Genomic DNA, 13,194 nt, shown 5'->3' with positions numbered 1-13,194 from the left:
GGTTAAGAGTTGAAGCTAACGTCTACATGTAGATCCAAGATGAGAGTGAAGCTCCTCACCTGCGCAGCTGGTTGAGCACAGCGATGTTGGCGTACATGTAGTAGATGTAGTAGGTGTAGGACGGGTTCTTGTTGATGTCCCACTCCTCTGGTTTAGGACTCTTGGTGGAGAACATGTGACCGCTGTGTTTGGACTCGTCGTCCACGCTGTCGAAGCCCGTCACCTACAAACCAGGAAGAAAACAGATACAACTAGACATGGGTTTTTACGATGTAAAAACAAGTGTGCATTGCCACGTAGCATGTCATTGCAGCATGGCTTTGCCTGCAGCATTGGACTTGCAGAATGAGCTTTGACCAGGATCAAATATGTTTTCTGTACCAGGTTGTGCTTGTCACGTCAGCAGGTGTTTTCAATTAAGGYAATTGAGTGACAACATGATGTTGGAAGAGATTTTTAGTTAAAGTTGCATTAGCTGGGTTTTGAACCCTGATCTCCCTCATGAAAGTCCATGACATAGACCATTAGACAAATGGAGTTATGGCAGAAGGTGGTGGCAGCGGTTGGTTTGTATGTGTGCAGAAAGAGGCTACATTGCCAATACAATTATTGACACTAAACTGCATAATATTACAACAATAGAGCAGTATTAAGACAATATTATAGTAAAACATCCAAATACAATCATATTAGTATTGTAAACACTGAACWATTGAGATKAAATATTATTAAAGTATGGAGCAGTACCAAGTTGAGTCCAGCATGGGACAGTATTGGACCATTACAAGGCCGCATTGACTCCCATTATATGAATTTTGGAATAAAGTTTAAACATTAATATTTCAAAAACTACAAGCTGTACAGGCACCAGAAGGCATAGCAATGATTTGGCACAGGACCTTTACAGATAGAAATTACAAAGGCAGCTGTAGGACAAAGTATGCAGGAGGAGTAGCGTGGCGACTTGGAAGAAGACGGAATAAGTTGAATAATATTAAAGAGAAACAGGAAAACAATAGTGTGCATTGCATTGGCAATGCACACTGACAAACACGCTCCTTCTTCCTTCATCTGTGATGGCAACAAATTTATTGTTCAGCGCAAACCCTGGTTTTAGTTTTCTCYACTCAGTGTGGTCATGTCTGCTGTCCAAGTTGTGCATTTGTTTGAAATTATTTTATTCTTTTTTTTTTTTTGTCTGAGGTCGACCCAGAGCATGTTTGTTGTGGTCCATCCATGACTCACGTGGTTGAGGAAKATGCTGAGCTCTGGGTGGGACTGTGGGTCGATTGTGGCCTGGAAGACGGGGAGGAAAATATTCTCCAACATCTTGCCAAAGTGGGGTACAAAGTTCCTACCTCTGAAGATGTCACTAAGATAAAAAAAGAGATGCAAAAAGTAATTTGGTTAACTCTGCGTGCCAATGTTCTGAAGAGGATTTGACCAAACTTACTAGATCCTGGGAACTTGAATCATCCATTTGAGGTTGGGGGAGAAGACTCTGTGTTTGACGAACCAGCTGGAGAGTTTGGTCCACTCGTTTGGGTTACATCCATAGATGGACAAACGAGGTTCAGCATACTGATATTTGGCATCCTCCAGATCACTGGCTACTTCCTGGCTCAAAAAATGAAAYAAAGGTTAGGTTTTGACAAAATAAGCTCATTATTTGCAGCAAATAATTTAATTTGTCACATTTTATAGTAGAAAGCTTTCCAACGGTCCTGCAAATACCTTGATAATTGTGGCAAAATATTCTCCGTTGATATGATTTTCTGTCTTCAGGTACAGATCACGCAGCTCGCTGGCTCCCACAGGGTTGTACTTGGCATTGAACTTATCAAAACGCTGGAAGGTTTGTCTGCCCTTCAGGAAAAAAAAGGAAAACAAAACATGGATTTGGATCAAGAAAATTCAAAGTTTTTCCACCAACTTGCTGTCTGTTCAGACCTAACTCATCTATTCTTTGTCTAATATAAAACGTACAGCGTGCACATCCAGAGAGTCCACAGTGAGGTCGTAGGGATGCAAGTTGAGAGACTCGAACAGCTCTCTCATAGTGACCTCCTTCCCTTTAAGGTTGTGCACGACACGGTCAGCATCCACACGGTAAGACCGCTTGATGAAGCGCAGCAGATGCTTCTGATTCATGCAGGCGGCTGCGTGGATGTGAGTGTCCACCTGGAAAGCCACAAAAAAAATGATTTAAAGTTGACGTAGTGACTGTCAACGGCCACAAGAGGGAGCCATAGTAGAATGAGCACAATTCATTTAGGAGCATTATTGGTCTGTGTACATCCTGCCTTTTGCCCACCTTCCTGCAGTTGTAGAAATCCCTGTGTGGATTCATCTTCAGCTCCTTCATCTCCTCCATCTCATTCAGCATCTCGTGCACGTTAAACTTGGACATGAGGAACTTCAGACGTCGGTGCGTGTACGTCTTACTGCGAAGACAAGAACGAGCGATGCGAGGCGACATACATTTATACCAACTGAAACGAACTGGAAAATATTCTGAAATGTTTGGAAAATTTGTTGAATTTTATAGAATTTCATTAAACCCTGCAAATCTTAAAGCTCGACTGCAGATGTTCACGTTGAAATTTGCATTAAACTATCAAACCAATCCRGTTCCAAGTTTTCAGATGTAAGTTCAATTTTGGACATCTCCATCGTCTACTCCTTATTCTTGGTCGGGTCATGGGGCAACAGGCCAAGGAGAGAAATCAGGCGTCCCTCTCCCCAAGACGTTGAAATAAATRTGCAAGAAACCTGAAAGGACTCACGTCGGGCCCTGTGCAATGAGAGCGATGAGGAAGTTCATGTCATCGATGAAGGTGTTGTAGTCTGAATGAGGCAGGTCCTTGGGCTCATGTTTGTCAGCAGCGGCAGCATCATTGTAAACGTACATAAGACCGTCCTTCATACGRGCCACGTAGCCCAGATTCTCTGGCAGTTTTGAAGTGTCAAAGGGGTCCTCTCCGGTCTTGGGMGGAGGAGTAAAAACTGAGGGTTTGATAAATAAATAAAAACATTTAAGATATTTGAGCTCTTTCTATTTTTTGTCTGTGTTTATCCTCGTCTGCTTSTCCTCTCACCTGGCTGCACCTGGTCTTCGATTTTGAAAGTCTCCCCCTCCATCTGACGCAGGAACTGGGAGGCTGTTCTTGGGAATCGCTGGTAGGCCAGTCTCATGTACTTCTCCCTGATGGTCAAGGCACGGTACAGACCCTTACATGCCAGCTCAAAGTCATCCATGGTCACCTGGGGAGAACATGGAAATATGAGAAACCCTAATGTTCAGAGGTYGGCACATTTAAAGGTACTCATTGAAAAGGTTATCCCGAGCTGTATCGGATGGTGCAGTTTGAAAGCGTTTTTTCAGATACATTGATATGAAATTCATAAAAATGAAAATGAAGCACTTGGCTGAAGCTCAAGTCAGATGATTGACCTACGTTACTTTATTGTGAAGAGAAAGCTGAGCTTTACCCGCTCGGTCTACATTCTTGAGTTTTTTCCACAGGGTAGCTGGACTCTCCCTTAAAGATGGGGTTAGACGTTCACTTATCTGGGAGAGACTCAGAGTAGAGCTGCTGCTCCTCCTCAACAAAAGGAGACAGTTTAGGCAGTTCAGTGATAAGGATGTCTCCTGGAAACCTCCCTAGGAAGGTGCCTCAGGTATGTTCGACTTGGCGGACACGCTGTCTCACGACTGGCCTGGGAGCATTGGAATTCTCTCAGAAAAGCTGGAAGAGGAGTCCTTCCTGATCAAGCGGCTGGCCCACCACCCAACTCCAGAACAAGCAGAAGATAACAGATGGATGGATGGATGGATGACAAATTTATTTATTTATTTATTTTATACCGTTATTTTACCAGGCAGGTCCCATTGAGATCTCAGATCTCTTTTTCAAGGGAGGCCTGGGCCTGAAGGCAACTTATTGTACATGTTTTGAGGGGTGGGGGAAACCGGAGTACCCGGAGAAAACCCACGCAAGCACGAGGAGAACATGCAAACTCTGCACAGAAAGACCACAGGTCCGAACCCAAGACTTTCTTGCTGTGGGGCGTCGGTGCTAACCACTGATTCGCCGTGCTGCCAAATTTGGCAGAATCAGATAAGCAAAGAATTTTGTAGAACACGTTTAAGTATAAAAGTGGGTTAATCTTTGTGCACCTTTCAATGGTGTCTGTTTTACAGTTTCTCCTTGGTTAAATTTAGTAAACACAACCCTGAACATGAAYGTTATGTGTCTGTATTTGGGTCTTCCAACCACTCGTTTGTGTCTTCAAAGGGTCGAAAAGCAGCTGAGCTTCGGCCCTTTGGAACCATAACGGATGACAAACTTTACCCCAGCAGCGTAGTCTCCGAGGACGGCCACTCTCTGAAAGTCAGGAACGTGCAGGTAAAGGGGTGCGTCCACTTCCACCGGCGCCGCATGAACAGCTGCTACCTGGGGACCGGCAGCTGGGCCGGCTACTGTCCGGCAACGCTGAAGCCTCTTACTATTGATCAAAGGTGAAGTGTAGAGGTTAATTTATGCACTAGTGAGCGTTTTAGAAACATATCTATCCAACTCTTCAATCTATCAGGAGCACAAAGTGACGCCTTCTCTCACCGTTTCTCTGTGTTGTCATCGGTGTGCAGGTGATGGGCCATCTCCTGGTGCAGGATTGGACAATCCTCTGCCACGTCAAACATGGAGATTTCATCGCGGACGTTTTCATCTTTGGTCTCCGATGCGAAGACCTTCTCTGCCAAGGCCCTTATCTTCTCATCGGTCTCTGTCAGGCACGCCAATGGGTTTGTCACGTTTACTTTCAGGGAAGCATCATCATCATCCATCACACCATGCAGCACTGAACCCCACTGAACGATCATCTCARCACGGAGGCACCAACGTAAACCGAACTGGACGTGAAGTTCTACATGTACAGAGTCCAGCACATGCACAAAATACACRACCACAGATCGACTTGGACACTTCCAAACTGTAACTCTGACCTGCAAACACAAAGTCCAGTAGAAGCTCTAATACAGAGGAATATTCTACAGATGCAGCTTCAATACATAACTCCAAACCCATTTATAAAATGACAGGAGTTATGAAGACGCTCTACTTGTTCCATGCACCTACATACTTTAAAACCAGTGCTTTAATGCAACTTATCCAACATGGATATTAAATTTAAACTCTTTTTCTTCACCTCCATACTTACTCTGTTCATCTGATTGAGACACCAGGAAAGTAGAACCACCCAGGATGAAATTACAAAAAAACAAAAAAGGTTAGAAAATGTTATAATGTCAGACATGACGACGTCCAGTTTATTATAAGGTGGGTTATAAGAACATGTCCTCTGTATATAAGATTTAAAACATACATGTTAGACCTTCTTTAGTGATGCAAGCTGTGAAATTAGATGCTGGGTTAAACGTGAGGATGGATAAAATGGAAAACAAATGATCAGTTGGCGTGACKTTCCTRTTTCTGCCTCTAGATGTCAGGAGTSCACTTTAAAACTWAWCTGACTGGTCTTTGTTCTTYTGTAYGTTTCTAGKTTTTTCAAATTCTGTAGCATCTTTTATTTAATGAGAATAAGAATAAAATCTTTACTTTCTTTATCTGCCACCTTCCTGCCTAAATGAGTTCTACATTTGGGTTCTTTGCTGACTTCAGTCTTTTCCCAACTCAAACCTTTGAGGATCTTGTTCCTGCCTTTGATTAAATGTTCACTGATAAAAAAAAAGATATTTATTCCACTTTTTACTGCCCTGCCAAAAGGCGAAGGAGGACAATCATGTGTGACATCTTTAGCAAACATAAAACTGACTCTAACTCAGTCATTTTTACAGATAATGAACTAAAATTCAAGGTTTCTTAACATTTTCAACTCTGACATGAAAGGTGGTGGGTGATATGTGTTCATTCAAGGAATGCTGGGTTTTTATTTCTCTTCTGTTTCAGGTCATGAAGCTACAAAACAGTCAAACGACCTAAAAAAACAAGAATTTTATGTAAATATAATATTTTCCATTGTGTTTCTTATGGAAAAAAGGTTAATTGACCAAGGTTTATGTGTCTAGGTTGTTTTAAAACTCCCTCTCTTTTGTCTTTTGCAGAATTAGCTGTTTAATTTTGGACTCACATGAATTTGATTAGATCTGCATAAGAGACCATCTCTCAGACACACTCTCCTCCAGTTACTGAAAAATTATTACAATAAATAAATCTACTTGGCAACCATAATACTTACAWTTAGAATAACATAAATCCTGAAATCCTCTCTCGTGTCACGGTTGTTATGAAAGATGCAAACTGATAAGTTCCATCCATCATACATCCTGGCTGACACCTAATCAGTTACTAAATTCTGCTCCAGCAGAAATTAATACAGCCTCAAGGTTTTATCATATCACTCTGAGAGCCTGAAGACCAAAAATGGCTTTTTAATGCCGTAACGAGGCGAGTTAGTGTTAAATAAATCACAAATGAAAATTTATTTAATTAAAAGTGGAGCTTTATGTATTCAAAGACACATGAACCTTTAATAAAGTGTCATTCCTCACAAAGAGACAACTAACAATAAAAAAATAAGGAAACAAATTGGAAATATTATGAAAAAGTGAAGTTTTCTCCTCAGTTCAGTGACTGGATGGAGTTTGTTTTACCTGTTAGCCAGAATAAGCCATAAAAAGGCAAAACAACAATAAAGTTATAGTATTTTTTTTAATTAGGTTTTATCATCATGTATAAACTTGTCAAAAAAATCATCCTATTGATGTGAAACATTAAAGCCCAGCGTCGCTCTGCCAAAACTCACCTGGCAGCAGGACTTTCGGCATGGTGACTGTGTCCCGGTGAAACACCTCCTGAGGACTGGRGCGCTGTGGACGGGCACCGGACCACTGTGGAGTGGAGCCCACAGCTGGGTGTGAGYGGTATTAAGATCCCTCAGCCTCACGTGGAATCAGAACATGCTGTGCCCACATGAGATGGAATGGGGACCTGTCCAATTCTATTTTAGGTGGTCTATGTGGAGCCAGGGTTCACTGACAGGCACAATGTTTTGACTCTGGGATGGGTAGGTGTGCGTGTGACAGATTGTATTATATAATATCCTGACACTCATACAGTTTGGAGTAAAATTCTGTGGTAGCTGCTTTGAAGGTAGCAATTCAGTTCATTATATATATATATATATATATATATATATATATATATATATATAGTGCCAATTCATAATACAAGTCAGCTCAGGACATTTAGATCCAGATTTGAAGTCAATTTGTTATAAATTTTACTAAAGGAGTAAAAAAAATTGAGTCAAATCTTCAGATTGTATCAACTGTTTGTCCTGAGCAACAAGTTGGTGACAGTGGAAAGGAAAGACTCCCCTTTAACAAGAACCAGAACCGGGCTGAGAACTGACAGTCATCTGTCTGGACCCACTGGGGACAAAGAGAACAGGAAAGAGACTCAAAACAAAATCAAAAAGATTGTTCTAGGTGTGGTTTAAAAAAATAAACAAAAAACACAGGTTAATGTTAGGAACAAAGACAAATAAAAACATGGAGGTTAGAGCACGTGAAGACAGCAAAAGTGGGAGGAAATGTCAGTTTGCCCTCTAGTAGTTTAAAGTGCCTGTGACATCAAATTTTTGTAATAAAAATGAATGTATTTTTGGAAGGATAACACTGATAACATATTGTAAAAAAAAGATTTCACACCGCTGAGATGAACAGTTGTTGAAATATTTGCATGTGAAGTAACAGGAAGTGATGTCAAAGGAGAATGTCTGCATGTAAACAGAACATTGCTAAAATAGCTAACAACACAGGTTGTAGAGAAGAATCAGATGTTTCTTTAGATTAATTTAATCACTATCATTGAGAGCTGAGAAAGAGTCATATTTCAAATAATATTGTTTAAATAGACAAAAACCAGGGAGTTTTCTTTCTCAAAGAGTTCCCCTTTGATGTCACTTCCTGTTTCACTTCAGCTGAACCAAATTCTAAAGGAGTCAATAACCCAATTATATGACATAACGGAGAAAATCATGTGGATTATGCCAAGTTTCTTAAATATAAATATATTTTCTTTGACTTTTTGTATTTCATGGATGTGCACGTCACAGGCTCTTTAAGTCTACAGCAGCAAAATTAAGGATTTATCAAAAAGGAAATTTTAAGCTGAGTAGACCGGATGTCAGAAACTGGAAGTTGGTTCCACAAGAGAGGAGCTTGATAAGTGAAAGCTCTGCCTCCCATTTTAGAAACTCTAGGAACAAAAGTAAACCTGCAGTCTGAGAGCAAAGTGTTGCGTTAGGAAAATATGGAACAAAAAAATCTTTAATATAAGATGGAGCTAAGGTTTTCAGGGACGAGGGCTGTAAATTAGCTTTTAGCTAGAAGCCTTGTGTGTGCTGCATTTGTTGCCTGTGGGTGATAGTGTTTTTTTGTACTGTCCCTGTAAAAATAAATAAATTCTTCTCTGATTTATTTAATTTTTTTGTTTCACCGTTCTGCAAAATGAAAATAGAAATGGTTTAGTATTTTTAATGGGGTTAGGGTTGAGGCACCAACACCAGAAGATGGAACAGAATTTCAGAKTTGTCATTTTATTATCATATGAAGGATTTTTGATATATATATCATTACGGAAATTAGGGAATTGCCTTCTGATCAACATAATGTAGGTGCTGTTGCCCCCCTCCGTCCCCCCTTTGTGATGCCCCTGACTTGCAGATGTTCACTCCTAACTTTTTGACTTGACAGATTTTAAAAATAGCAACACATTTTTTAAATCAACTTTATATGACTAAATTATAAAAAAAACTCAGGGTCTGAGTTTTTTCTTTTAAGCCACAAACTTCTTTAAAAAAGTTCTAAATCAGTGTGCTCAAATCCACGCTTCTAAAAATAYGTCTTTTGTGGCTCGTCTACTGTCTGATTATCCTGAATGGGCTGCTTGAGGACATCTATTTATAGGAAATTCAATCTTAAATGTCAAAGTTACTCTTGTTCAAATATAGTTAAAGACACCAAGCCGCTAAGTCAGTTCAGCTTCATAAATAATAGCTGCAGACTCGTCAAATTAATCTTCACAAAAGAGCTGAATTAATTTTAATCCCACAACACACTTCACTCCCACATGAACTAAACATGAACGATGACTTCTTCAAAGATTTTCCTTTTCCTGGTCTGGTGAGAGCAGACTGTTCATGACCATGAACTTGAAAYTTTAGCAGCTCGTGGTTTCCAGGAGCAGGAGGGGAACCCAAGTTGGTCCGGCTCATATTACTCCCATCGTCATCATCATCATCATCGGCCCAACTGCCAGCTGGATTACAGCAGCACCTGTCCTCTGTCTGCTTAAGTTGTTTTAGCTTTACAAGAAGATTTCGTTGATTTTTCTTTTTTCTCTTGGCTTTAAAGTGCCTGTGACATGCATATTCTTCAAATACAAAAAGTCAAAGAAAACATCTTTATATTTAAGAAAGTTGGAATAATACACATGATTTAACCCATTTAGTCTCTTAACTGGCATATTTTCTTTTGAACTTGACTCACCCAAAGTGAAACAGGAAGTGACATCAAAGGGGAACTCTTTAACAAAGAAAAATCTGGTCTTTGTTTATTGAAACAATATTATTTGAACTATCTCTGATAGTGACTCAAAATAATCTTAAGAAACATCAGATTCTTCTCTACAGTCTGGGTTGTTGGCTGTTGTAGCAACGCTCTGTTTACATGCAGACATTCCCCTTTGACATCACTTCCTGTTACTTCACAGGCAAATATCTCAACAACTGTTCATCTCAGCGACAAGAAATTTCTTTTGCAACATTTTATCAATGTCCTCTTTCTAAAAATGCATTCATATGTTTTACAAAAATTTGACGTCACAGGCACTTTAAGAATCAGTTGAATTTTCATGTTTATTCATGTAAAATATTCATGTTTTTTTAGGCAGGAACAACCTCAAAGTGCTCAAAATAAAACAAAATATATCCTTTCTACATATAATCTAAGTTAGCTACATGACATGATGCACATTTATTACAGCTGAAAATGTGTCTGTCAGTATAAAAGTGAAAAATACTGCATGAGATTACGTCAGATGTTAATCTCARGGTTTAACCAAATCAGCTGCAACTCCATCACTTCCCATCAAAAAGATCATCAGGGTAAGATGTGTGTTTCTTWAAGGAACCAAAATAAAACTATAATATAGCACATATCGATCTTATAAATAAATGTAAAAAAAACCCTCCTCTAAGCTTGTTTGGGATAAATTATCACATTAATTTAATTATCTGAGTTATAACTGAATTTAAAAACAGGACGATGCAACTAGTTTAATGAAGAATCTGTCTCCAGTCATTAAATCAGGTGTTTATTTATGTAGGTAAAAATATCTTTAACAACCTGGTAAAATACATTAGAAATCAGGAAATAGCTTCTAATTTATTCAAAATTTACCCCCTCAAGTGTGTCCTTTACACACCTATTATAAGACTTATGTGAGAGGATAAACCAACACACCTGATCTCCACCTGTGTGTCTCTGTRTGAAACTATGGTTGATTATCAAACTGTATTCTTAGTGAGTTTAAAGGGCTGATACAGTAAATGGTTGAATAAAGGTGAACATAATTTCAGCCAATATGGTTTGAGTATTATTGCATCACAACAGAAACATTTGGTGTTCAGCTGTTGATGGGTGCAGACAGTTAAACTGAGCACACACTGAAGACATGAACAGAAAACCCTGGTCGCACAACTGTGGGTGCGTCAGACCCCGTCCCCCACGGTGCGTCCCCACCAACTTTCAGCACAAAGTTACGCCCTTGACCACAACAGTAACATTACTGAAACATATTTTCTCACCGTAAAACTCGTGTTTTGCTTTTGACACACRAGTTCTCAGAATCTCAGTCGTGCGAGAAGACAGGTGGTTAACCAACAAACTGAGCCTTCCTGAGATTTGCTTCCCGGCACGGGGGTTCTGTCCGAGTTTGTTCCAGAAAGTACGGGACGTTCGGGGGAAGGGCTATAAAAGCAGCCCACACCACCACAACTCTTCCACCATGTTCGTTAGACGTTCAACCGCTCTGTCGTAAAACAGTGATGTAAAGGAAAACTGATGAGGCAGCAATCTCAGGCAGCAAAAATAAAATTTTGCTTCAATCAACTTTTAGGATACTTTCCATCTCAGTTAAGTATAATCATGTTATATCTAATTGTTAAGGCTGCTGCTTCTAATACATTTTATAGTTTTTTTTCTTTTTCTTCATCATTAATTTAATTATTTATTCTTTCAGTGCATAAATGTGACAATAAACTCTGAAAAACTGAGTGTTTATTGGTTTAAACCATAATGTGGGGGACTCTCCCAACACTTTTCCTGTCAGCAGCTCAGTCTCTGTGAGGAACACGCTCTCTGCAGACGGGACAGGGTCGCAGCTTGTCCACATTTTGTTTTCATTCGTAATCTGTCTTCCTGTTTGAAAGAAAAAGCGAAAGAACCAGAGCCAAAAGCAACATCCCGCTCTGTGCTGCAAATTTTGTAGGATTTTGCGCTTCTGTCACAAACTGAGACACGTTTATAAACAATACAAGAGAGATGAGCTCAACTGAGCCCATTAAATATATTTATTAGATAATTTAATTTTAAAAAGTATATTATGATGGTAGAACACACCATTGTTTACTGTCTTAGTCTTTCTGCTTTGCTCTAAATTTCAAGTAGCCATCAAGAAACAGCCAACATTTATTTTTAAATTAGTCTTGAAAAATTGACATTTGTTTTCAAAGTGTCAGCTCTGCTGGTGAAAGTTGAGACCTGGTTGATTTATTTCTGATTTCTTATCTGGGCCTGGTTTCCTGTCAGCAACTCTTAGCGGATCGCTTCTATTTTAAACTCGAACTATAAGGTGAGTTCACAATAATTGGACAAGTAAGTATTTTGTTATTTTTTCCTACTAATATACAAAACTTGTACTACTTGTTTACCAAAAATAAATACAATTGGTTCCTTAATATTTTATTTACTTACTGATGTTTTTCCACAAAAAACTGCAACAAACTAGCTGAGCTTTAGCATCTAGAGTTAAAAACTGTAGCTTCAAACAGAGATGCTCAATATTTGGTTAATTTTAAGCAGTCACTCTTGTCCTTTTGTTTTTCATACCACAGTCCAATTGTTACAGAGTTGTCAAATAACTAAGTACAAATACTTTGTTACTGTATTTTAGAATTTTTGGGTATCTGCACTTTACTTGAGTAAATTTTTTTCAGCCAACTTTTTACTTCTACTCCTTACTCCCATTTCATTCCTGCTCGTTATTGTTAAAWAATAATAATAATTCTATCCCAATAGACTGTGTCTTTGAATTTATTTGTGGTTGGATGAGAAGTATAAATATATACCATTCTGACACAGTAGTTTGTACACAATCCATCACAGCTGCATGCCTTAAAAAAAGTATTTGGAAAATCTAACCTCTCATTTTTACTCTTTTACTTTTAATACTCAAGTACATTTTATGTCAGAAATTTACTTTTGATACTTAAGTACAAAATAAATCAGACACTTTTAGAGCTTTACTCAAGTAATATTCTTAAAGGAGACTTTAACTTTTATCAAAGTAATTTTATTATAAGATACGTGTACTTTCACTCAAGTATCACTTTGTGGTACTTTATACAACACTTACAGAGGAGGTGGATTTTTGACACTTCCCACAAAACTACATAATGAGTGGTTACACTAAAATTAATGTTTTTGAATTGACAGGAAAAAAAGTTTTTTTTGAGCCAGAGTTATTTGTAGACATATTCAGTGATTTCTTACGGTCTTGAAAGTGAGATAAAACAATTGTTTTTAATAYTTAAAAAACCTTGAAAATTATCATGATGAAGCATTAGAATATTGTCTTAAGTAATGTTTTGATGTAATTTTGTGTTATTTTCTCCGTATGCTGATGGTGAATTGAGTTGGTGGTTGATTTTATTTTGTAAGTAGGGGCAAATATAAGTTTATACTTATTTCTGCTCCTTTTCATGCATGACTTTATTTTATTTAGTTTTGTTTTCTATTTTTATTGGATGACTTGTTTTGTATTCATATTTCAATTCATTATTGAAATAAATAAGCAAACAGAGTTTCATTAAAATTCATCCAGT

General features: G+C 38.6%; 1 protein-coding gene across 3 annotated transcripts in view; it reads right to left on the bottom strand.

Moving 5' to 3' along the window:
* ampd1 (adenosine monophosphate deaminase 1 (isoform M)) overlaps positions 1–7,015 on the bottom strand; it is a 9,311-nt gene extending 2,296 nt beyond the window's left edge. Inside the window, exons 1-12 of one of the 3 annotated variants that reach the window (XM_014010330.1) lie at positions 6,829–7,015; positions 5,224–5,232; positions 4,623–4,788; positions 4,356–4,509; positions 3,099–3,264; positions 2,787–3,006; positions 2,315–2,444; positions 1,987–2,181; positions 1,735–1,866; positions 1,454–1,617; positions 1,246–1,372; positions 60–223 (exon numbers count right to left, since the gene is read on the bottom strand). In XM_014010330.1, coding sequence (XP_013865784.1) covers positions 60–223; positions 1,246–1,372; positions 1,454–1,617; positions 1,735–1,866; positions 1,987–2,181; positions 2,315–2,444; positions 2,787–3,006; positions 3,099–3,264; positions 4,356–4,509; positions 4,623–4,788; positions 5,224–5,232; positions 6,829–6,850 — 1,649 coding nt within the window. In that variant the 5' untranslated portion in view covers positions 6,851–7,015. The other 2 variants (XM_014010331.1, XM_014010329.1) reach the window with 2 other exon arrangements.
* Positions 7,016–13,194: the final 6,179 nt, after the last annotated feature.

The sequence above is a fragment of the Austrofundulus limnaeus genome, unplaced genomic scaffold, assembly GCF_001266775.1.
Source record: "Austrofundulus limnaeus strain Quisiro unplaced genomic scaffold, Austrofundulus_limnaeus-1.0 Scaffold68, whole genome shotgun sequence".
NCBI lineage: Eukaryota > Metazoa > Chordata > Actinopteri > Cyprinodontiformes > Rivulidae > Austrofundulus > Austrofundulus limnaeus.
The sequence above is the reverse complement of the archived record's forward strand: the minus strand, read 5'-3'. Positions and strand labels throughout refer to the sequence as shown.